The sequence below is a fragment of the Cynocephalus volans genome, chromosome 2, assembly GCF_027409185.1.
Source record: "Cynocephalus volans isolate mCynVol1 chromosome 2, mCynVol1.pri, whole genome shotgun sequence".
NCBI lineage: Eukaryota > Metazoa > Chordata > Mammalia > Dermoptera > Cynocephalidae > Cynocephalus > Cynocephalus volans.
In genome coordinates, this window is record NC_084461.1 from 180,310,503 (window position 1) to 180,334,422 (window position 23,920).

The 23,920-nt window shown below is 38.8% G+C and overlaps 1 protein-coding gene across 1 annotated transcript in view; it reads left to right on the top strand.

Annotated features, from left to right (window-relative positions):
• Window positions 1-23,920, top strand: part of TMEM132D (transmembrane protein 132D) — a 706,973-nt gene that overhangs the window by 300,442 nt on the left and 382,611 nt on the right. The window contains exon 3 of the mRNA XM_063088166.1: window positions 16,793-16,939. Within this exon, the coding sequence (XP_062944236.1) occupies window positions 16,793-16,939 (147 nt within the window). The remainder of the gene's footprint in view (window positions 1-16,792; window positions 16,940-23,920) is intronic.

Here is a 23,920-nt window from a genome sequence, read left to right on the forward strand (position 1 = left end):
TAAAAAATGGTCAAAGGAGCTGAATAGGCATTTCTCATAGGAAGATGTACAAATGGCCAACAGACACATGAAAAAATGCTCAACATCACTCAGCGTCCAGGGAATGCATATCATACCACTTTGAGATACCATCTCACTCCAGTCAAGATTGTGAATACCCAAAAGACTGAGAATGATTAGTGCTGGAGAGGTGTGGAGAAAAAGAAACTCTCATCCACTGTTGGTGGGACTGCAAAATGGTGCAGCCTTTATGAAAAAATGGTATGGAGGCTCCTCAAACAATTACAGATAGATACACCATATGACCCATCTATTCCACTGCTGGGAATATACCCAGAGGAATGGAAATCATCATGCTGAAGGGATACCTGTACTCCAATTTTATTGCAGCATTATATACAATAACCAAGAGCTGGAACCAGCCGAAATGTCCATCATCAAATGAGTGGATAAGGAAACTGTGGTATATCTACACAATGGAATACTACTCTGCTATAAAAAAAGAATGAAATACTCCCATTTCCAGCATCATGGATGGACTTAGAGAAAATTATATTAAGTGAAACAAGGCAGGAACAGAAAGAGAAATACCACATGTTCTCACTTATTTGTGGGAGCTGAGAATAAACAAAGAAATAAACACAAAAATAAATAAAGGGTGGTGGGGGGAAGAAGACACATCACAACAATTCCTGGAACTTGTTAAGACAAGTGAACAGATATGATGGTGGGGAGGGGAGAGAAGGAAGGCAGAAGAGGAATGGGTAAAAGGTCACGGAAATCAACTACAGTGTATATTGAGAAGTTAAATTTAAAAAAATAAAATAAAGAAACAAAGTAAAATAAAACACCAGCCTTTCATGAATGCACTTGAAAACTAACTAACTAAATAAATAAATAAATCATGTCTATGATCATGATTAGACATGAGCAGCAAGTCCAGCGAGTTGGAAGATGGAAGAGGGCCATACTGAAGACAGGTTTTCTACACTGATAAATTTTGCAATAAAAGAAAGGTGAGCACCAATGCTGTGCCGGAGCTCAGGAGAGCCAACTGTGTGCATCTCCTCCCTTCTCAGCCTTTGGTAGTGTCCTGTTGGGAGCTGAACACAATCATGGTGGGAGTATTTACACCACAGACATTAGCCAGTGTTACAACGAAGCTTTCATCCATCACCCTCCCCCGTCAGCTGTGAAGCATTTTCCACCCCATGGCTGAGGAGTCAAACATGCAGCCTGAAGGCATGGGGAAATAGCAGATGGATACCCCCCTTCGTTTCTTTGTGATGTTTCTTCCTAAACACCATTTGTTCATTTTCTCTCAGGCCTCAACAGACACACTATTTTCTGATCTTGTGGGAAGGAAACTTACAGCAAGAGAGAAGTTTCCCCCATCTACATATAAGGACACCCAGTCAGAAGAGGACTTAACCTTATTTCTGCCTATGTTATGTTACTGGATGTATTCCCAATGATGTACTCTTCACCCCATCCAAAATATTGTAGGATATTGAGTTCTCTTTACATTTTAATGTCAGGGGATGATAAACTATTAGATGCCATGGTTACTGATTAAAGAACTTTGGACCCTTTGCTAATTCCAAGAACAAAAGCAGGGGTTCCAGACTCAATTGCCTTCAGGGAACTGGTGGGTAATAAAATGCAGTGAATTAGGGCAGAGTGTGTATAAGAAAGATGTTTGTGTTTGGAGATGTACTAGGAGATGGTAGAGACTGGGGCATACTGAAGAACGTATGTACTGTCTGAAGGTGGCAGCCCCAGCTGACTGGAGATATTAAAGTACATAGGCCAAGGTAAGCTGAAAATCTGGATTTTTAAAAAGGATTATTATGTATTATGTCTCAAGACAAGCCCAAACTCTGGATTTTTAAAAAGAAATGTCTTATCTTAATGCTTAAGTGTTGGTTCAAATTATCAAAATGAAATAAAACTATGTCAGACAAAATACTTGTAGTCCAAATTCATTTCATGAGCTGCCATGCTCTGACTTGTAAGGGAGAGATGCGCCTTCCCGGGCAGAGCCTAGCCTCTGACGAGAACCAAGCACAGGCAGGCCATGATTTCCCCATTTCACTTCATACTGTTGCTGTGCCACTTTCTCTCGTACATAACAATCCACCACTCAAGTATGGTTAAGGTTCTAAACAACCACCATTTCCTTATGTTCATAGGTTCTGTGGGTCAGAAGCTGGAAAAGGACATTAGAGTATTTGTCTCTGCTCCACAATGTTTGGGGCCTCAGGCAGGAAGGCTGGATGGAGGCGACAAGACCTGAAGCCTAGAATCTTCTGAAGACTCACTCCTGCCATGCCGGATGGTTGATGTGGCTTCCACTTGGCACTAAGCTGAGGTTACCACGCAGAATTCTGGCTCATGGCTTCCCTTTGCAGTGGGGCTTCCTCACAGTATGGCAGTCTTGGGCTTCTTATGTGGTAGCTCAGAGCTCCGAAGGCAAATTTCACAAGAGAACTATGGATACTTACCTACCTATTATGACATAACTTCTAAGTCTCACAGCCTCACTTCTACCTGGGTGGAAGCCTTCCCCCTTCTTGATGGGAGAAAGAGAACAAGAGGCAGGAGGTAGATGCTACTGTGGTCATCTTTGGAAAATACAATCTGCCATTATTTGTGGAACACCAAGTGAACTGATGGAAGGAAAGCGGCATGGAGATTTAGATCAATCAATTAAAATGTACAAGCTGTCCCTTCCTATTTATTAACGTGTGTGTCTTCACCTCCCCTGGTTTTCTTTGTAGTTTACAACCAGTTTAGCACTTAGCTTTCAGCCAGTGCCATTACTGCAGACTGATAATGGCTGTGAAATTGTTACTTAAGTGTTGTGGAAAGTGCAACAGCTGGCTACTGACAAATAACAGAATTACCTCATGTGGGCTGTTAAGTGCAGCACCACAACATAAATGGGAGCTAGTGGAGAAGTGGGCTCCTAAGTTATGCTTTGGTGGCAGTCAGGAGGCTGGGGAGATACAACAAGAAAGAACTATTTCAGAGGGTCCATCATGGAGGTGGAGCACTGGGAGCAATTCCTCCCTAAGTAAATCCCATTTTATAGTCATGAAAGCAGCAGAATTAATTCTCTCCTTCAACTCCTAGAGTTGCAAAATCAACAAGTTTCTCTATCAGGGTTTTTTAATACAAAAATGTAGGAGAAAAAATCAATGTGGAATAATAATTGGTTTTGTCAAAAATAGGATGTACCCTCTGCTTTTTCATCCAGTGTTGCAGAATCCGGAAAATTTTCCCTCTTCTACCTAAAGAACACATCTTTCTAATGACTATCAGGTCAGCTTCTCTCTTATGCTGTCAGGGCTAAGTAAATATCTACACATGCTTATTCCAGCTTTTAGTCTATGAGTTTATATCCTGCCAGGAAGAACAGTCAGAAAAGGTGTTCTCTAAGAGATGCTATAGTCTAGGTTATGCTGCTACAGTAAATCACAACCCCAAGACCTCAGTGTTTGGAAGCCACCAAAATTTATTTCTCATTCACACTACAGATTTGCTGGGGCCTTGCTGTGGTTTTTCCTCAGCCAGGGCCCAGCCTAATGGATCGGCCACCTCCTAGAATAACAATGCATGCTGTCACTCTGTAAGCTTCCACCATATGGGATGCATGTCCCTTTGGCTCACACTTTATTGTCCAAAGCAAGAAACGGGGCCATCCCTAATGTCAAGGGGGGTAGAGCATGTGCCTGGAAGAAAAGGTGTGAAAAGTCCCACTGAATCTCACACCCGGCAAGCAATGCACAATTTAATAAGTGCCATTTTCTTTCTTGTGCCCAGCAGTCTACTCAGGTGATCTCAGGAAATATCCAGTCCTTGTGACCTCTTTTAAATCTTGGTTTTCTCATTTATAAAATGGGAAAGGTGACCATTTCTGAAGTATTTTAATGTGTTTTCTCCTCTGCATTTCTGGAGAAATGACTTTCGTTTTACTGAGTTCAAGGCACCCATTTGCCTGGAGGTGGGAGACAGTAGGATTGACTCCCCCCCCCTTGAAGTTAGACATGGTCACATGTAACAGGTGTGCTCAAGTGACATGTGTCAGATTCAGGAAGGAGCTTTAAGGGTTAAAGCATATCTTCTGTGGTGTTCGATGGCTCAAATTGTACAGCAGGAAGTCAAAGAGAAAAAGAAAAGGTAATCATTTAGGTCCTCATATCTAATATGGAATTCTCTTGTCACCAGCAGGAAAGCTGGATTTTATAAAGTGGGTGAGAGAAGAGTCTTCAGAAAATCTTTCTTATCCCCTCCCTTTTTACCATCCTGTGAGGGAAGCCTGACTGATTAAATCAATAGATTTTAGTAGAAGCCAGGGGCAAGGAGAAGGAGAATAGGATGTGGAAAAATGAAATCTCACCTCTGCAAATATAAATTCAGGCTTGAGAGAAAGAGGAAAGAAGAAAGCAGAGAGATAGTGGGGATTGCTTTCAGCCCTGAGTGGGCGAGGTGTCTCCACTAACTGGGCAGAGACCCTGATCAGGGAGAGAGGGATGTGTCAGAGATCAGCCAGAACCCCAAGGCCAGAGAGGCCTCTGTTCTGAGTAGTTTTGCGTTCTAGAAGGAGATTGCCTCATGGGTTGATTATGCAATAACTAAATATTCAGAGTTTGGTGAGGCCAGATCTAAATTTCAATCGGCAAAGCCTGGTTCCACTCTTGCATGGCCTGGGGCATTCATGTACCAAGTTTCACGTGCCCCATAGAAAGAAAGGTAAGGAAACTGGGGCAGAAATTGTCAGGTTTGCCCAGAGATCCCACAGTGGTATAAAGGAGGCAGAGTAACTTAGTGCAGAAGAGCAGAACTCTAGGAGCAGCTCCTACCATTTGCTAGCTGTGTGACCTGGAGCAAGTAACCCAGCTTCTCTGTGACTCAGAGAACTCAATCTGTAAAATGGGGGTACAACTTTTTTCCTTAACAGCTCTTGTAAAGTTACATCAGTTTTCAGATAAGACTCTTCATGTGGTATATTGATTTCTCATTCTAAAAGCACAATTCGATAGGTGATATTTCAACATTACTCTTTTCAGCAAAGACACGTTCACTGATTTACTTATCTGGTACTTTCCAGTTAGAGAATATTGTATAGAACACATCTTAACTGTGTGCCGTATTTGAGTGTAAACTGCATCGACAAAAGTATACTCATGAAAGTTTGCAGAGAACCTACTGAAATGTCCGTTGTGCATTGAGGCGTTCCCCTCAAAATATCCCAATTTCTGGTACTTGTGAATGTGACCTTATCTGCAGATTTAATTAAGTTAAAATGAGATCATACTGGATTAGCCTGGGCCCTCAATCCAGTGACTGGTGTTCTTGGAAGAAGGACCTGGGAAGACAGGGACACACAGAGAAGAAGGCTGTGCCTCAGTGGAGGCAGAGACTGGAGTGATGCTGGAAGAGGCTGCGCTTCTTCCTCCCTGGAGCCTGCCGAGGGAGTGTGGCCCTGCTAATACATTCATTTCAAACTCCTGTTTCTAGAACTGCGAAAAAAATAAATTTCTGATTTAAGCCACTCAGTTCATGGTAATTTGTTACAGCAGCCCTAGGAAACTAATATCACCTGCACACATCCTAATTAGCATATCAATAAATTATATGGAAATAGATCATTTTAAGCTGATTGCAAAGATGTCTTTTAAGAAGTCTTCTAAATGCTTACAATGCTACCTACCTTTGTCCACAGCTTACTTCACACATCTAAATCCTCACCTAGCAGTGAATCTCTCTCCTGGCTCAGCACTGTGAATTGCTGGGTGCTGAGCACGTTAGTTTCCAAACTCTAAAGGAGGATGCAGGTGTGGCTCAGGTGTTCAGTCTCTAGGGAGTGGCCTGTGTGGAATGGAAACCATCATAATTTTTTCCATTAAAATGATATATATATATAAACAGCATTCAATTAGCAGCTGGGTTTCAGGAATGAATTAAGGTTGTCACCTCAGACGGGAAAAAATAAGTAGATGTTTGTGAAGTTTTTTTTTTTTTTTGGCACACTGCAAGGGCTATGTCAACATTTGCTAGATAAAATAAACTAACTCATGGTTTACAATTGAGGGCAGAGTACCTGGGCATGGGAGGGGTCAAGTCAATGGGAGTCCACACCAGACTTTGGGGATCCCAAATATAAATGAATCCCCAAGTTACCCCAGCCACTAGCTTCAGCAGAAGATGCCAGGAGAATGCTCTATTGCACCTCGATGATAGCGTAACTGTGGACGAGCTCAGGCAACATGATGTACAGCAGAAAACGAACACTGTGTGGGTCCCGAGTCCCCCCCCCACTGCACCCCACTTCTGGATGACCTGCTAGGTGAACCACACCCCCCTCGTATTCCTGTCCTCAGAGGCAACTCAGAGAGATTGTGCTACCTCAACGGAGTTGCACACAGTATCTGGACCACAGTGGAACTGCCTAACTGGTAACATTTAGTTTTGTTCGTGGGTCACTATAAAGTGGGGGCTTGTAAGAGAGGTCTGAGAAGTTGTAAAGTCTCAAAGAAACTGCATTTGCCCTGTACATGTTAGTGGGTGCTTTCAGCTGATGGTGACAGAAAGCGGTCAAACTGGGCTGGCCAGTTAGCTCAGTTGGTCAGAGCGTGATGCTGATAACACCAAGGTCCGGGGTTGGATCCCTGTACCAACCAGCGTCAAACAAACAAGCAAACAAAAATGAAAACAAAACAAAACAAAAACCAGTCAAATGCATAGAAGCAGAGTAGAATGGTGGTTGCCAGAGGCTGTTCCAGATGTGGGGGACAGTGGAGAGATGCTGTTCAACAGGTACAAAGTTTCAGTTATGCATGAATAAGTTCCAGAGATTTGATGTATAGCCTTTTGCCTATAGTTAACAATACTGTACTGTGTCCCTAAAAATGTGTTATAAGATTTCATGCTAAATATTATCACACACAAAAAAAGAAAAGAAAAATGAAAACACAAAAATAGCTGATTCAGAATGATCGCAACAAAAATTTTAAAAGGTGGGCTCACGGGGACTTGTATATCTCTCATAACTAAGACAGGCATAGAGCTTGAGCTTCAGGTGTGGCTGGATTCAGGGCTCCAATATCAGCAGAACTTGTTTTCTCTCCCTTCCCACAGGCTGACTCCATGCTCAGCCTCTTCATGATGCAATAGTTCAAATCTCACATTCTCTTGAGGCTCAAGTCTGCTCAGGGGTGAGGAAGATGGGGGGCAGGTATTAATTTACTCTTTTGGAGCTTGAAAATTTCTGAGCTTCATCAATGTGATTGGACTTAGTCACTTTGGCCAGAAAGAAGAAGATTGCTCATTGTCTGAGGTCAGTCTCATTGGATACATGAAACCAAGGCTGTTGCTCTAGAATGCTGTCACCGCAAACCACAAATCACTGTAAGGACAGAATTGTTGTGAAGGGTGTTATGTGTGAGGCAGCCAGTGCAGTGTTCTGACCCTGGAGTCACCCTGGTCCCAGTGAGAACACATTTACCAGTTACCTCTCAGAGAGAGACTTCTGCTGTGGGCCACCACCTGTGATTGATGTGCATTATTGTTCATTTTAAGGAGGGATATTGTTCCAAAATCTTGTAGTGCCTTTTGATTGCCCTCTGTGCACTATTTATGCTTCATTCTTTCCTACTTTCTTTCTTCCTTCCCTTCCTTCCTTCCTTCCTTCCTTCCTTCCTTCCTTCCTTCCTTCCTTCCTTCCTTCCTTCCTTCCTTCCTTCCTTCCTCTCTGCAAACTGAACAGCTTCCTTTAAAAACGTACTAAAAGAAATGGTTCTTGTTTAATTGTGGGGCACTGAGATGCACTTCAGTGAAAAAGAAAAAGGCAATAGCAAGGAAATTCCCTACCAGGTATTAAAATATGTCAAAAGCTATTGTGTTAAAAATATTTGGGTGCTGTTGCATGAGGAGGCTGACAGATCAATAAAAGTGAATGGAGAAGCCAAAAATAAGACTAAAATCACACACAAATCTAGCATATATTAACAGTGCCATTTTAAACTAACGGGTACTGGATGTATCACTTAATAAATAGTTTGATAAAAACCATTAAAGAGAAAAAATAAAGTCGATCTCTATTTCACTCCTCGGTCTAAAATAAATTCCAGAAGGATCAAGAAATTAATTTCTCTTCCAAATCAATGTTCTAATAAACAATTAAAAGAACCAACGAAACAATAGAGAAATGGACAAAGGGTGTAAACAGTATTTACTAAAAAAGAATATTTGTATGTAAGTATATAAAAAGTGTTCAACACCACTAATACTTAATGAAATAATATTTTTATTTATCAGTCCTGCAAAGATGAAAAAGACAGAAAAAGCATTTTAAGACACTTTATCACCGTCAATGTGAAATGTGAAAATGTATAAAATATTCTTGAATGGCAGTGTAGCAATTTTAGTAAAAATTGGACATGTGCATCTTTTTGATTTGGCAATTCCTTTTTTAGGAATTTAACTTATAGATATACTTGTATGTGTGTGCAGAGTTGTGTGTAGGTGAAAATTTCCTGAAGCACTTGTAACAGTATCGAAGATTAGAAACCACCTGTTTATCTACTAGATAGGCACCACTCAAGTAGATTTTGTGTAAATGCTTCTACACAATGGATTAGTATATAGTTGTAAAAAAAGAATGCAGCAGATCTTTAAACACTTAGATAAACATACATCCAAGATATGCTTTTGCATAGATATGTATAGTATAAATGTGCATACAATGTGTTGACATTAGTATTTTTTAAATTCCACATATCTAAATATGTTGCTCTCCCAGAAAATGCACACTACACTGGGGAGAAGTTGGGGGATTGAAGTCTGCAGTGAAATAAACTTTTCCTGTATCCCCTGTCTTACCATTGCAATATTTACAACATTCCTGTATTACTTTTTCCATTAAAAAATGCTAACAAAACATTAACTCCCCCAAAAAAGACATCCTTGAAAATGTGAGTTTATTAATCATAGTTCTGGTTTTGATTTAGAATGTTTTACTTAATTAAAGAACTATATTTAAGCAATTCTTCTAAAACACTAGTAACCATGAAGGCTGGAGAAAACAGCAATATAGTTCTATTATTGGCTGCATTAAAATTAGAGGGTTGGGACTCTTCATAGACAATAAAATTAAGTCTTTTTCCAAACCCAGAAAACCAGATGCATCTGAACCCCTGGGAATCACAGTGCCCTGAGAACATGGAAGTTAGTCGTGTGTTCCAAAATACAGATGGCTGGGGAAGGCCACCTCCAAGCAGCTTTTTTGCAAATACGTGTCCTGCTAGCTCTGCTGAGACTATTGGCTCATCTAAATTTGGAACTTCTAAGGCTGGTTTGAACTTCAAGTCTATATCTAATATCTCCCATTGGAATGCAAAGATTGTGCTTTATTTTGTTTTGTTTCTTTTTGTTTTGTTTTGTTTGTTTAGAAGAATCATGGCTTTGGTTAGTGACGATTGTATGGATGAGTATTGCTAAAAATGGATTCAAATAGTGTAGCGTCCAGGTTTCTATGTAACAAGGGAAATAATAATAATAATAGCTAAAATCTATTTCCTATTAGGCACCATGTTAGGGACTGGACACTGTATGGCTTAGAATTCATTTTGTTCAGCAAAGAGCAGGACACACTCTCATTCTCTCTCTCTGTATTTTTTTTTTTTTTGCACGTCTAGTAGTTTATTTGGTGACCCCGTTGTGGGAGATTCAATAAAATGTGAAGGATAAGGCTGTCCCATTCTAATCGTGGACATCTGGGCAGTTCAGACTGTGTTGTCCTTTTTTGGTTTAGTGTCAATGAGGCAAACACTTTGACCTGTCTTTCTAGAAATGCTGGTGGGCTTGTGCAGCCTCTTCTACCCTCTCTTGCTGTTCTCTCCCAGTTTAGCCATTTCCTGGGAAGCCCTGTTGAGGGATGCAGTCTATACCAAGATTTCATTTTTCCAAATGAGAAAAACTGGTTTGCATGTAGTCATGATGATTCCTGTGAATCCATAAACAATGCTCTCACATAATAAGCTGTAAAACATTTAATAGCATCCTTGACTGTTTGGTGGTGGTTTGTTTTCAGTAGGAACAAGGAGAGTTTGCCTCTCTACTCACATGCTAGGCAAAGAGCAGATCAAATTGAAAAGATGTCTATCTATGTCCACATGTTTCCCATCTGCCTGCCCAGGTGTTTTAATTGCTGGTTTTTACCTTTTGTTAGGAATGTGGATAATAAAATAAATATTTCAAAGATAGCCACGCCATATGCTAGGCCCTCTATCTTCTTGTTTCGTGCTTTGTTTTATTTTATTTGCTTCACAGAATTTATTAACAAAATAAACATGTGTGCATGTGTGCACGTGTGTGTGTGTGTGTGTTCTGTCTCTCCCACTAGAATGTTAGTTTTATGACAATATAAAACAAGTATGTTTTCTTCTTAACTGCAAGAGTGCCTGAAAAACAGGTGGCACTCAGAGTATGAAGATACTTCACAAAGTTCATAAAAACATTTATATTATCTTTTAATTCTATTTTTCATTAACTCTTTGAAGTACGCTTGTATGCGTTGAATGAATCCACGAGTGAGTAAACAAACACAGGGGCAGATTTGGTTTACTCTCCTAGTGTTATTCATTACCTGCTTTAGTCCTTTATAGACAAGCCCTTGCCCCCCTTTTTTTTGGTGGTGGGGGTGGGGTCACTCACTCCAAAGCTTCTAACAGTGATGTCCTGTTTCTACTAAGCACACCTCTCTGGAACTAGTGCCCATAGGAAAGACTGTCCCTTTTGACCCTTCTCATGCACTGAGGGTTAGGAGGAAAACCAGGTACTTGAAAAGACTAAAGATTATGTGCAGGAAGCATTTAGTTTTGAAATGTTTTTTGAAAAGTCATTGAACATCTGTCTGTGCTGGCAAAGGAAGCCCACAGGCCAGGTTTATTGGCATGAAAAGGATGGACTCCCCTATACCCCAGGAGAAACAGGAGGTTCCCAAAGCAAAATGTTGGCCTGGCAGAGACTTGACATCACACATTGCTCACCCTTTAAGCCAAGATACAGCGCTCTGTTGCCTTGGCTTTTCTTGCCACAAGGCTCTCCCGGGTTGATAGATGGTCAGCCTGTTTCCTGCTTCGAGCTATTTTATTTGTCTCTGGAGCTGGTAGAGAAGAGAGACCAGGATGATCTGTGATCAAAGCAGCATGCTAAATACCATCAGAGCTGCTGCATACAGTTGTGCAGTTCGTGCACTGCTCAACTCCATAGCTAGAGCCTTGTAAAGGACTCTAAAATGGAAGCGTCGTGTTTCAGCCAGGATTTGTGCTACTAAGACACAAGGCACTGGAAAACTATGGGCGCATCTGAATCTCCAGGGAGAAGTACATGGGCAAGTCTTTCCTCTTAGAACTGAGAGAAGTAGATCAGATCTCTTCCTACCTTCCTTTCTCAAATTCCCTACAGTGGGTTATTGATTAAGGCCAATATTAGCCTGCAATATCTGGTGAGCCGATAATAGTTTCTAACACTGATGTATTCATTATAGACACATACTGATACATAAACACCATTCATGTTTCTCTTCTCACGCTTTAAACTCTGTAAAGTAATGAACCTCTCCACAAAACTTCTCTCTTTTTCTTTCACTGTCTCTGTCTTTCACTCCCCTTCTCTCCCCTCTCTTCTCAATCTGTTTCTCTCTCTTTCTTAAACACACACTCAAATCTTAAATAAGTCTTACAAAGACCAAAACAACTGAAAATCCTCTTTTTTATCCTACTTAATTTTTATCGTATGATTTTTAATTTCTACTTTTGTTTGTGCACGTTTTGTAGCACACAATTGTATTAGTTTAATAGTCAAAGTGCAAAATTTAAAAATAAGAATATGTTTCATATATTAATTTTGCATGTTAAAAATGTTTTCACTGATAGGGTACATAAGGAATGAACTTCCCTTTGGAGCTATTTTGTCATCAGCGTACATCTCTTCGTACAGTGATACAGGAAAATTAATGCAAATGTTTGTTCTTTAGGATGCTGCCAACTTCCACCAGTTGTATGTAGGTCACCAGTTGGTTGCTGTCGTGGAGGTGACAATTATCCAACAAAGCCTCTCTTTCTTTATAGTGACAGAGCTGCAGTCGGGATGGGGCTTCCCAGGTACACAATGATTTCCAGCATCCCCTGCATTTGCAGCCAGGTGTGGACATGAGATGAGGCTCTCTCCAATGGAATGTGAGTGGATTTGGGTGTGCAGTGCCCACCTCGCTTGCTTAAGAGAAAATCCCTAGCTCTGGTCTATTGCTTTTTCCCTCTTCCCATTGGCTGGGAGAGTCACAAGCTGAGTGACATTGGAAGCTATTGGTTGAAAATGGTAGAGCCACCTTCTGCTTTTATCTCTAAATGACTGGGTAGAATAGAGCTACCCCCTGGGCTGGAATGCCAGCAGTGAATTTTCAGAGGAGAAAGAAATATACTTCCTTGTTCTTGAAGTCACAGCAGCTTAGCCTACCCTTATTATATAATTGGAAAGGATATTAATCACCTCTTGCTAAGTTAAAGAAGAAGGGACTGGATGGAAGGATGGGGAGTATTTCATAAGCTAAAGGACATGCTAAAAAATGTCTGCATATATTAATTCCAGGGAACCAGAGAGAGGGAAAGCAGTTTTACCAGGGTCACAATGCTGGATGAATGAATATCCTCCAATCATTTTCATTTACTGTGTCTCATTGTTTATGATTAAATTTCAGGGAGAGAGCTTTCATCTGGACTGGCGTGGCCCTTGTGTCCACCTGTTGTTGACCAGGGTGGGGGAGAGAAACCCTTGACTTCCTATTCTACCATAAGTGTACAGAATGGCAGAGGGTGGAGCATATAAGAAAAATCAGGATGCTGTTACCCAGAATATGAGAGATTTGATATGGGGAGCAAAACCAACAATTGTGCACCACAATTCTGTACACACGGTACTAGCCCTTTCAATTATGTTATTGAATACTGTACTTGGAACGGTGTGTGTGGGGGGGGTACATATATTACATTCACAATATACATATTATATATAATATATACATATATAATATATGTATATTTATTATATATATATACACATTATACATACACACACTGTATATGGAGCTCTTTTATGTTTTAAAAACATAATATACCATAAGCCCAAGCAAGTTTTGTTTATACTAATCCACAGTGCATGTGCATACTATGAGGAAAATTATGGCTTTTTCCCCTATCACCATGTTAGATATATTATTAAGTATAAATCAACAGCAAAGCGTCTTCAGAAATCAAGTGCTATGTTTAGCTTGGTGTAATGAGGCTGTCAGTGTAACCTGTATTTATTGAACCACAAGTACGTTATGAAACTTTCATTAATGAATATAAGTAACTCAGCTCTCATAAACAAAGGAAGAAATTAGCATTTGGTTCAGACCCAGTGAGCCAAGCTGCATGTGTTCTAAGAACTACCTTAATGGCTCCAAAATGCTGCCACTTACAGCTCTGTGATTACTGTTTCAAAGTTATTAATCCAACGAAAATTGTGGTTAGTGAATACCATAGATAACTCTCTGCAAAATAACCACCCAGTTTCTTGCATACATTCATACTTGATATATACACGCCACACATGAATATCTCTTGAGCAAGTATCTCTTCTCAATTCAGAATATCTGAAACGTGCCCTAGAAGTGTGTCTTCTCTTATGAAAACTCTGTTTCTAAGAAAATTCCCAGTGTTCTGCACTAAATTTCAGAAAGAATTTTCTCTTAGAAATAATGGTATAAATGATAGCTTTATGTAGCTACAATAGAATTATTAATAACAAATGCTGGGAACTTTGTGGTTAAATATATGATTGTGTCCTTTCTTAAGAACTTGAAATAATTCATTGGAGAAACTTATCTAAATTCCAAATGACCTACTTACAAATAAAATTTAGAAAAAATATAAGCCCATTATATATCAGAAGAGGCCTATGTGCTGATATCTCCTGTATAATAAAAAGGATTTCCATAGCCAGGTTGATGACCTACTTATTAAAAGCAAATTTGATCCAATAAAATTCCAGTGTTCAGTAATTGGACAGCCTTTAGAATTCATCTTAATATAATAGTAGTTGTCCACATTGAATTGAACTTTCTTTTTCCACCACCACATCCTGGTTGCCTACAATTTAAATTGCTTTTCTGAAAGGCAGGAATCACAACTTATTTGCCTGAGTGTATTACCTGAATACCCAGAAGATCAGATGGTCTTCTAGCCTATGCACACAATTCCACATTTATAAGTGACCTCATTCAAAATGTTTGCTTGTGCAATGACTGATTATTTGAAATACAAAACATTATTTTTTTTCTCATGGAAATAATGCTATATATGATGATCACTTTCTACAAATGGCAACTTTAGCATCTAGAGCCACAAATATGAAGCGATTCATCCTTTCTCTGTAAACTAGCCAAATCAGTATGTGTATAGGGGTCCCCAAGACCACCCCCAGGTTCAATGAGTCTGCAGGAAAAGTCACAGGATGCAGCATGTGGTTGTAATCATGGCTGAGATTTGTTGTGGTGACAGGACAGAAAGCACAATCAGCAAAAGGAAAAGACACATGAGGCGAGGTCCAGGGAGAAGCATGCACAAGCTCCCAACAGTCTTCCTGTATAGTCACACAGGATGCACTTAATTCCTCCAGCAAATAGTTTTGATAATACCTGCAAGGTATTGTCTACCAGGGAAGCTCACCTGAGCCTAGGAGTCCAGGGTTTTTACCAGGGACCAGTCATATGGGAAACCTGTGCCTGACATGTACCAAAATGCTAGACTTTCAGAAGAAAAGCACATCTCAGGGGTAGACCACATTGTCTGTACAGTCTAGGTACCACAAATCCCACTCTTATCATGGAATGGTGGGAAACTCCCCACCCCAATCCAAATTCCAGATACCAGCCAGCCTTGAAAACAGCCTTTTTAGGGACAGCAGTCTCAGGCCTTCTGTGCTAACTCTTTTCTGCACAATATGTTTAAAAATTGTTTCTACGAGCAATAGTGTTCTGAATTACGGACAGTCGTGTCCTCCTTTTTTCTCCAAGCCTCACTCTTAAGAGTGTCAGCTTACCCATCCCCTCGCCTCCAACAGTAGGAGGTGGCCTTGCTCATCTCCTTTGCTCATGAGCAAGGACGTTAGAGACACAGGGTCGGAATCACCACCTGGTCTGTGTGTTTGTACAGGTACAACAATTGCAAGGCTTGGTGTGTAGCTCAGAGTCTGACATTCTACCATCATCTTCTACCCGGGCACCAGCAACATGCTCCGTTTCCCCTGGTACTTTTGCTTCAAAACTCTTCATATTTTCTCCAAAGGAACTAAGAAGAGAAAACACAATGGGAAACATATTTTTTTCAAACATACAGGCCAATCTGTAAATCAAACTGATTGAAATTTATAGCACTGTCTTTTTACTGTGTACAAGATTACTCCCAAAAGTTCATGGAAAAATGGAATTAAAAGATAATATGAATTTTTCCATGAATTTTTTGAAGACCTCTCATAGTCTTCATCTCATGGTTTTTTCACTTGGAGTTTCCTAGAGAAAAATAAGGACACACAAAGAAACCAGCTTCTTTGCAAGGAACCAAGTCACCAATTTCTTGGGGAAAAGCCTGTGGGCATCTCATCTACCCCCTTTTGAGAAGGAAGGAAGGAAGGAAGAAATAAATAAATGGAAGATAGAAATAATGGAGTCTGTCATAGGTCACTTTTTTTTTTCACCAGTGTTTGAAACAGATATTAGATAACACAACGCATACTGACCAATGCTGTGTAAAAGAGAATGTGAGTGGGATCAGATTAAGCAGTACCAGCACCAGAAAGTTTAATATATTCAAGGAAAGCATCGAGTGTTGTCCTACCTGCTCTGTGGTTAGGATCCACTTGAAATCCTGGTTCACCTACCCATGAGCCATGGGAGACCCAGGTTTTCCAACTGCTCAATGAAAATTAAAGTAGCACTGACCTCCCAGGGTGTTTGTGAGAATTAAATGAGATAAAATTATAATGAACTGAAAAGAGTGTCTGGATTATGGTAACTCATCAATAAGTATTGGTAATGATAATGATGATGGCGATGGAGAGGACGGTGATGGGGATGGAGGTGGCAGTAAAGCTGACGATGTAGTAGAAAGAACAAAGACACAGAAGCCACATGGACCTATTCCAGTCTCAGTGCTTTCATTTCCCTCTGGGCCATCCCAAGCCCCTTTGAGTCTCAGCTTCCTTATTTTGAACTTGGAACACTGCTGGTAAAATTAGATAATATAGATGAACTGTTCATAAGTGCCTGGAACATGGGAACCATTTAATGAATGTTTATTTTTATTACAAACTTTACTTCTGCAGTTTTTGTTCATTTTCCTTTTCTACTTAGTTGTATCTGTCTAAGAGTTTTGGGGTATTTTTTTAAATTGTGTTTCTTTTTTTAATTAAAGACATAAACTAGCATGACAATACTCTATTTATGTAACTAATCCTTACTGGCTGTCAGTGTACTGTCACTAGCTTCTTTTTAAAAAATAGGAATAACCAAAACATTTAGGACAGATGGGTTAGAAGGTGATTGCAAATTTGTGTTGAAATTCTATTATACACGAGCTTATACCTGCAAAGCAACACCGTGCAATTAAGTCCACCGTGTTCCCAGAATCAGCAGTGACCCAAGGTCTCCCTGGAGCTGTCTGAGACATACATTTACTCTTTCCAACAGGGCAAAGGTGAAGAAAGGCGTGAACATCATTGGGGTAAGAGCCAGCAGCCCTTCTCTTTGGGATGTCAAGGAAAGCATGGATTCTACTGGGAAGTATGCACCAGCTGTCATCATTTGTCAGAAGAAATCTTCTGGCTCAGAAAACAGGTGAGCCCAGCTGGCCTTCTGTATATTCAGATCAGCTACAATTGTGGCCTCATTTTGTCCCCCCCTAGATTTGCTAACAACCATTTCCACTGCATTTGGTGTGTGTGCTGTCTATGTTATTAGAGCCTCCTGGTAAGATGGATGGAATCCTTCATTTGGGAAAGGTGGGCTATTACTCACAGTGGACCTACTTAAAACCACAGCACAGCTTCATGACACCTGCAAGGACTGCTCCACGCAGATGGAATTTATCTGAAAATTATGGTCCACTTCAACATGACCTCTTTCTAATCCATATTATTAGGGGAACCAAGAGTCTGGATTCCTTTTATAAGATGGTCCACTTTGCAAGTATTAAAAACAAGAGCACATAACTCTCTTTGTACAACTGGGTACATTCCACATTTGTCATGTAGATTTAAATAGAATGCATGGGATTTTATTCATGTGCAGGCATTTTCTAATGATATGGTAAACTATCTGCTAGAGAATTGTGAATCACTCTATGGAGAAATGAAAACCTGAATCTGTCTCTGACACCCACCAAATTAGAAACAGTCAATTCACAGCTGGAAAGCTCATTTGTGGTTCTGGATAATTCCTAGTCTGGTCACATATTTTTGACACTTTCACATTGCTTTTTGGTCTTGACATTACTGAAAATTTGAACAATAATGAAAGGGCAAATCCAGGTATATAGCACATTATTTATGGAGTGCATTTTAAAAGTTCGTAGTTCAATGTTTGGAAAATATATTTATTTTCCATTATTTATTTTAACATAGAAGTCATGACTATAAACTGATACCTATTACACATTTTTTTCTTTGATTTGTTACCAAGGAGTATTTGCATTTGAGGGATGACTTGAGTTGGACTCCCCTCTGTGCTGCTTTGCTCAATATTGGTGCTTGAGAATTTAGGTTATCAGCAGCTCTGATCTGAGCCCTTTCTTTGGCAACCAGTGCTTTTTCTTGAAGATTTGCTTGTACAGAAAATAAGAGGAAAAAGAAGAAATCTGTATTTGAGTTTTGCCCAAAATGTTCATGTTGTAAGAACAACATTGATTAACTTGATGAACTTACAAATATTCACACATTCAAATATGTCTGTGATGTCTATGCCAAAAATACATGATTTGAGGAATAAGGTGGTACCTCAATAAAAGGTTTCTTTTGTGTTTTGTAGTTAGTAAAAATTAGGATAGATGGAAAGATAGATGGACGGGTGGGCAGATGGACTGAAGGATGAATAAATGGACAGACCAATGGATGGATAGATAGATGGAAGCATGGATTCTATTCCTTACCAGAAGAAGAAGATACATTTGGGGGAACGGATGTCAACCAATGCACTTTTATTTTCTCTTGTGCTCTTTTTTTGCCATCTATTCTCACAGATTATTATTAGTAGTGGTGGTAGGGTTATCTATGAAATACAAAAGATTTGAATCATTATAAGACATTTGTGATGCTTTTTTCTTTTGCTATTGAATTTCTGACTGTGAATTAGTTTTAGTTTGTCTTGAGCGTGGAGAGTAAGTATGGTCCTTTCCAAGGGTAACTCCTCCCCATCAAAGTGTAATCTGCCTTTTTATGGATCCAGTAGTTCAGGGGCTTCCAGAAACTCAACCCCCCCAGAACATATCCAGACACACAAATGCATGGTGCTTGTCACAAAAAACAGGTACCTTGAATAGAATAACAAGCTATGCCTTCAAAAGTCCTGATATTACAATGCCATTCTATATGGACAATATTTCTTATCCCTTTGTAGACTCCAATGCAAGTTTTCTATTTCCTACTATGGGTCTAGATGATGAAAAAACACTTATAAACATATGTATATAATTAGTTTGTTATATGTGTATATGCACATATAGTAGTATATTATAAAGTAGTATATTAAATGCTCCTGTACATTTTATAGGTGTTTTATATATGCACATGTTGATGTGAGGATCTTACACTACAGCTAGGAAGGCTTTGCTTAATGAGGACACTCTAGAATGGAGCTCTTTTAGTTTGGAGATCATGTCTTGTTTGCAATTATGTTTTCAGACCTTACATCAGAGTTTGGTATGCAGTGGGCTCTCTATAAATATTTGTTTACTGAAGTTTTAGAATTAGACCATGTCTCTGTAAGTACATGCATTATGATACAAATCTATATGTACATATTTTGAACGGTCTCCAGTACACCTATTCAAAAAAGTAAGGTGCATAACTGTACGCATATTGAAGTTCCATTTAGGGAAAACCCAGAAAAAGGTACTTTTATGAGCAGATGATGTTTCAAGAAGACTACATAAAAGACCAGCAACTGTGATTTCTACTGAGGAAAGCTGGGAATCTGGGGGGAAAGGCTGTATGTAAATTACTTTTTTACAGTAAACCATTTGAACTATTTGATTTTTTTACCTATATGCATGTATTAACTATTACTAAAATGTAGTAGAGATTTTTTTTTTAAATTTTATTTGGTCGATATACATTGTGGCTGATTATTGCTCCCCATCACCAAAACCTCCCTCCCTTCTCCCTCCCCCCCTCCCCCCAACAATGTCCTTTCTGTTTGCTTGTCGTATCAACTTCAAATAATTGTGGTTGTTATATCTTCTCCCCCCCCCCCGGTTTGTGTGTGTGTGTTTGTGTGTGTGTGTGTGTGTGTGTGTGTGTGTGTGTGTGTGTGTGTGTGTGTGTGTGTGAATTTATATATTAATTTTTAGCTCCCACCAATAAGTGAGAACATGTGGTATTTCTCTTTCTGTGCCTGACTTGTTTCACTTAATATAATTCTCTCAAGGTCCATCCATGTTGTTGCAAATGGCAGTATTTCATTCGTTTTTATAGCTGAGTAGTATTCCCTTGTGTAGATGTACCACATTTTCCATATCCACTCATCTGATGATGGGCATTTGGGCTGGTTCCAACTCTTGGCTATTGTAAAGAGTGCTGCGATGAACACTGGGGAACAGGTATACCTTCGACTTGATGATTTCCATTCCTCTGGGTATATTCCCAACAGTGGGATAGCTGGGTCGTATGGTAGATCTATCTGCAATTGTTTGAGGAACCTCCATACCATTTTCCATAGAGGCTGCACCATTTTGCAGTCCCACCAACAATGTATGAGAGTTCCTTTTTCTCCGCAGTAGAGATTTTTTGAATATGATATGTTCGTTAATATGTTCAAATGTTATTCCTACTTTGAAACAATTTTTATACTTCTGTCTTTAGGGAATTAAATAAAAGAAAATCATGTTCCATTATTTCAAATAGTGATGGACTAGGATGCGATCTATTTCTCTTAAGGATAATTGGAAAATGTATTATGAAGTGGATGTTTTAATAATGCTAGTAGGGTTTGCCTCAGAAGATGTTTTGCTTTATAATGTTTTTCAGTTTGAATGTTTGAATGTTTGAATGTTTTTCAGTTATTGAAAGTCAGAATCATAACACAAAAAGGCAGTCTTAATTAGCTTGAGAGTCATAGATTTTGTATTGCTAATAATTTATCATGGACCAGGAAGTTGTGTTAATGAAGATAAGTCACTGTGACAGATGCAATTTTGTGGATTAAGGAGACACTCTTGTCCTAGTGATGAACTCAACAGGAATGAGTGAAAATCTCTTATCTAAGTTAAAATACATCCTTCCTTGTTTGAAGAAATTTAGTTGCTGAGAATATTATCATAACAATATTAACATATGAATGTTATCACAGCTATCAGATCTGTTTTGACTAGGTATTGCCAGCAAATATTATGGAACAGAAGTAGAATAACTAATTATGCTCTGTCCATCAAATTTCATTTTGCATTTTCAGAATACTGTTCACTATAGCACTATATCAACTAAGATAAATATGTACCAAAAGCCATATATTTTCATTTCCTTGAAGTTCTACACATAGATAAGGGTTTCCCATAGCTTACCACAGTCAATATGTAGATGATTTTAGCTGGTACACAGAAATGAGATTGAATAAGCTTGAATGACAGACACTTAGATACTTTTTGGTTCTCCCGCAAGGCTTCTGATTGAAGAGAAGTCCATCTTCTTTAGGGGATAATATGTCTTTGAACCCTCTATTTCTTGTTAATAGATTGTAGACAGGCAGGAGTACATAGCTAGAATTTAATCACTTCTCCATAATAATTACCTATTTAATCAATGTAATACTGATGTTTCATGTATTGTAGGTAATGTGTTTCATTTTAAAACGAATATGTCTTAAATAATATCATGAGGTGCCATAAATAAAAGGTGATTGATATTTCGAATATAGGCAAATGTGATTAAAATCATGAATGCATACTCAAAGTTAGGATACACTAGCACTGATAAATATATCTCAAACTGTTAGGATTAGGTCTGATTGTTTAATTTTTTAAAGCAAATAAGAATGGCTTAAATAAGATAGACATTTCTTTCTCTTTCACATAAAAAAAGATGTGAAGTTGTCTGGCCAGGGCTGGTGTGGCAGTTCCCCAGTACCCTTAGTGTCCTAGGTTCCTATCTTTCTGCAACGCCATTGTAATGTGTGGTTTGCATCCTCATAGACTAATATGGCTGTGGGATGCCAGCCATTGCACCAAGGTTGCAGGCCAAAGAAAAGTGACAGACTCTTGCCAACACCCAATACTCTCTCTTGCATCTCTTTGGTCAGAACTTAATCATATGGCTACACCAGACTTCAAAGGAAAGCGGGAAACATCATTATTATAGGCAGTGTGCCCAGTTCAGAATCAGTGTTCTGCCACAAAGAGAAAATGACAGGCTGGATGGCTTGGGCAACCAGCAAACTCTAGTTCAGCAATTTATGAAGAATAAACACTGTGGGATTTCCAATAGAATGTGAAAAGAACGTAGTACCTAACTATCTCCTTTACTCTACCAGGTTCCCATGAAAATTTCCAGTAAAATATAATAGGGGTGGGGAAAACCACATTAACACTGTACTAGAAAAGTTATTGTGCATACGTTAGAAACACAGAGAAATGTTTGTTAAAGTACAGAAAGGACTGGGTTGAGACAGGACTTTACAATAGCCAATCTCAGTTGTGCCTTTTGTAAAAAAGTGGGGGACCTGGAATGTGAGTGAAAATGCAAGCATAAAAACATCTGGACCGTCTCCTAATATAGACAGCAGGTTGTGCCACAGGTGGGCATGACGTGTCAAAGTCAGTGAGTTTTCCCTTCTGGACAGGTAACTATAATAGGCCAAATTACTGGATGGGTAGAGGCACAGTACCCAAACAGGCAGAAAAACCTTAGACATGTGAAAATATTGCTGCAAGAAAAAATATAAGGAAAACCTCAAAAAATCAGAGACAAAGACAAAATTTCCTGCATAAAATAGAGATGATTTTAGAACCTGATCAATGTCCTCAGATTCAAAATAAGCGTTGCATCAAAAAGATAGATTGAGCCTGCAAGAAGAAGAAGCCACTGGAAATAAGAAAGGTGGTAAGATGCTGAAGAATACAATGGCTATTAGATTCACTACTGCAGAAAATATAGTCGGTGAAGTTGAAGGAAAATAAGCAAGAAATCACTGAAAATCAATCAAACAAGAGTATAGAAAAAGAAAAAAAATGACAACAGGAACAGGTGGAGGTAACAGAGTTACTGTAAAATCCAACAGTTTCATTGCTAGGTATATTCTCAAGAGAACTAAAAACAAGTATCCACTTAAAAACCCGTGTACACAGATGTTTATAGTAGCATTATTCACAACAGCCAAAAGGTGGAAACAACCACAAAATCCAAAAACTGATGAATGGATAAACAAAATTTGGTATATCCATAAAATGGATTATTATTTAGCAGTTAAAAAGGAGGGAAGTGCAGGTACATGCTACCATCTGAGTGAACCTTGACAACAAGGCTACATACATTAAACTAGACATAAAAGACCACATATTGTGTGATTCCATTTATATAAAGTGTCCAGAATAGGCAAATTTATACTTACAGAAACTAAATTAGTGGCTGCCAGGTGCTCAAAGGAGAGGGGAATGGAGACTGACTGCTGATGGATATGGGGTTTCTTTGGGCGATAATAAACATATTCTAAAAGCAGATAGTGGTGATGGTTGTACAACTGTGTGAATAAACTGAAAAACCACTGAAGTGTATATAAAATGGTTACTTTTATAGTATATGCATTTTATCTTAACAAAGCTGTTACAAAAATTATTAATTACAAAAGACATTGCAAGATAATACAAATTTTGTTTATAAATAAATACAGGGCAGGGAAATTAAGAAGATAGTGGTCAGAACACTGACTGTGCTCATCCCTGAGTGGCAATGTTACTTGCAATTCCCATTTCCCCCTTCATTTGTTCAGTGTGTATTTCCGAAAATTCCTTTAAGTGCTCATGACTTGTTTTTTAATTAGGAAAAGATAAGATACAGAAAACAGAAAAAAATAAAGTTGTAATGCACTGTGACTGTGGAAATTGTTTTTTAATGGAGACCTGGGTGTTTATTCTCGTAATTGCTCCTTGGAATATTGTTGCCATTTTTGGATGCCCAAATTTGAATCCAGAAAGATCTGGCCTATTTTTTTTTTTTTTTTGTCTGTTTCAGGAAAAAATTACTTGTAATGGAGATAATATAGATTGTTTTAAAATGTGCAGTTTTGCTTTAGAAAGCAAAGTCTTAATGATTATGCTCTACTGCTGCTTGACTGTGTCAAGATGAGAGACCAAGTGATAGAAATTGAAGATTTTTAGTGTGTGTTTTTACTACTGTAATCATTTGATGAGAGATTATTTTTCAGCATGCTGTTGTCAGAGAGTCAATTAAACACTTCTGACATCCAGAATCTGAGTTTCACCAAAAAAAAGAACAAATACATACACACAAACAAAAAACAAAAAAAGGCAAAAAAAAAAACCACCCCAAAAAACCACACAAACTAAAAATACTGAGACAATGGTATAGAGTTATCATAATGACATATCTTTCA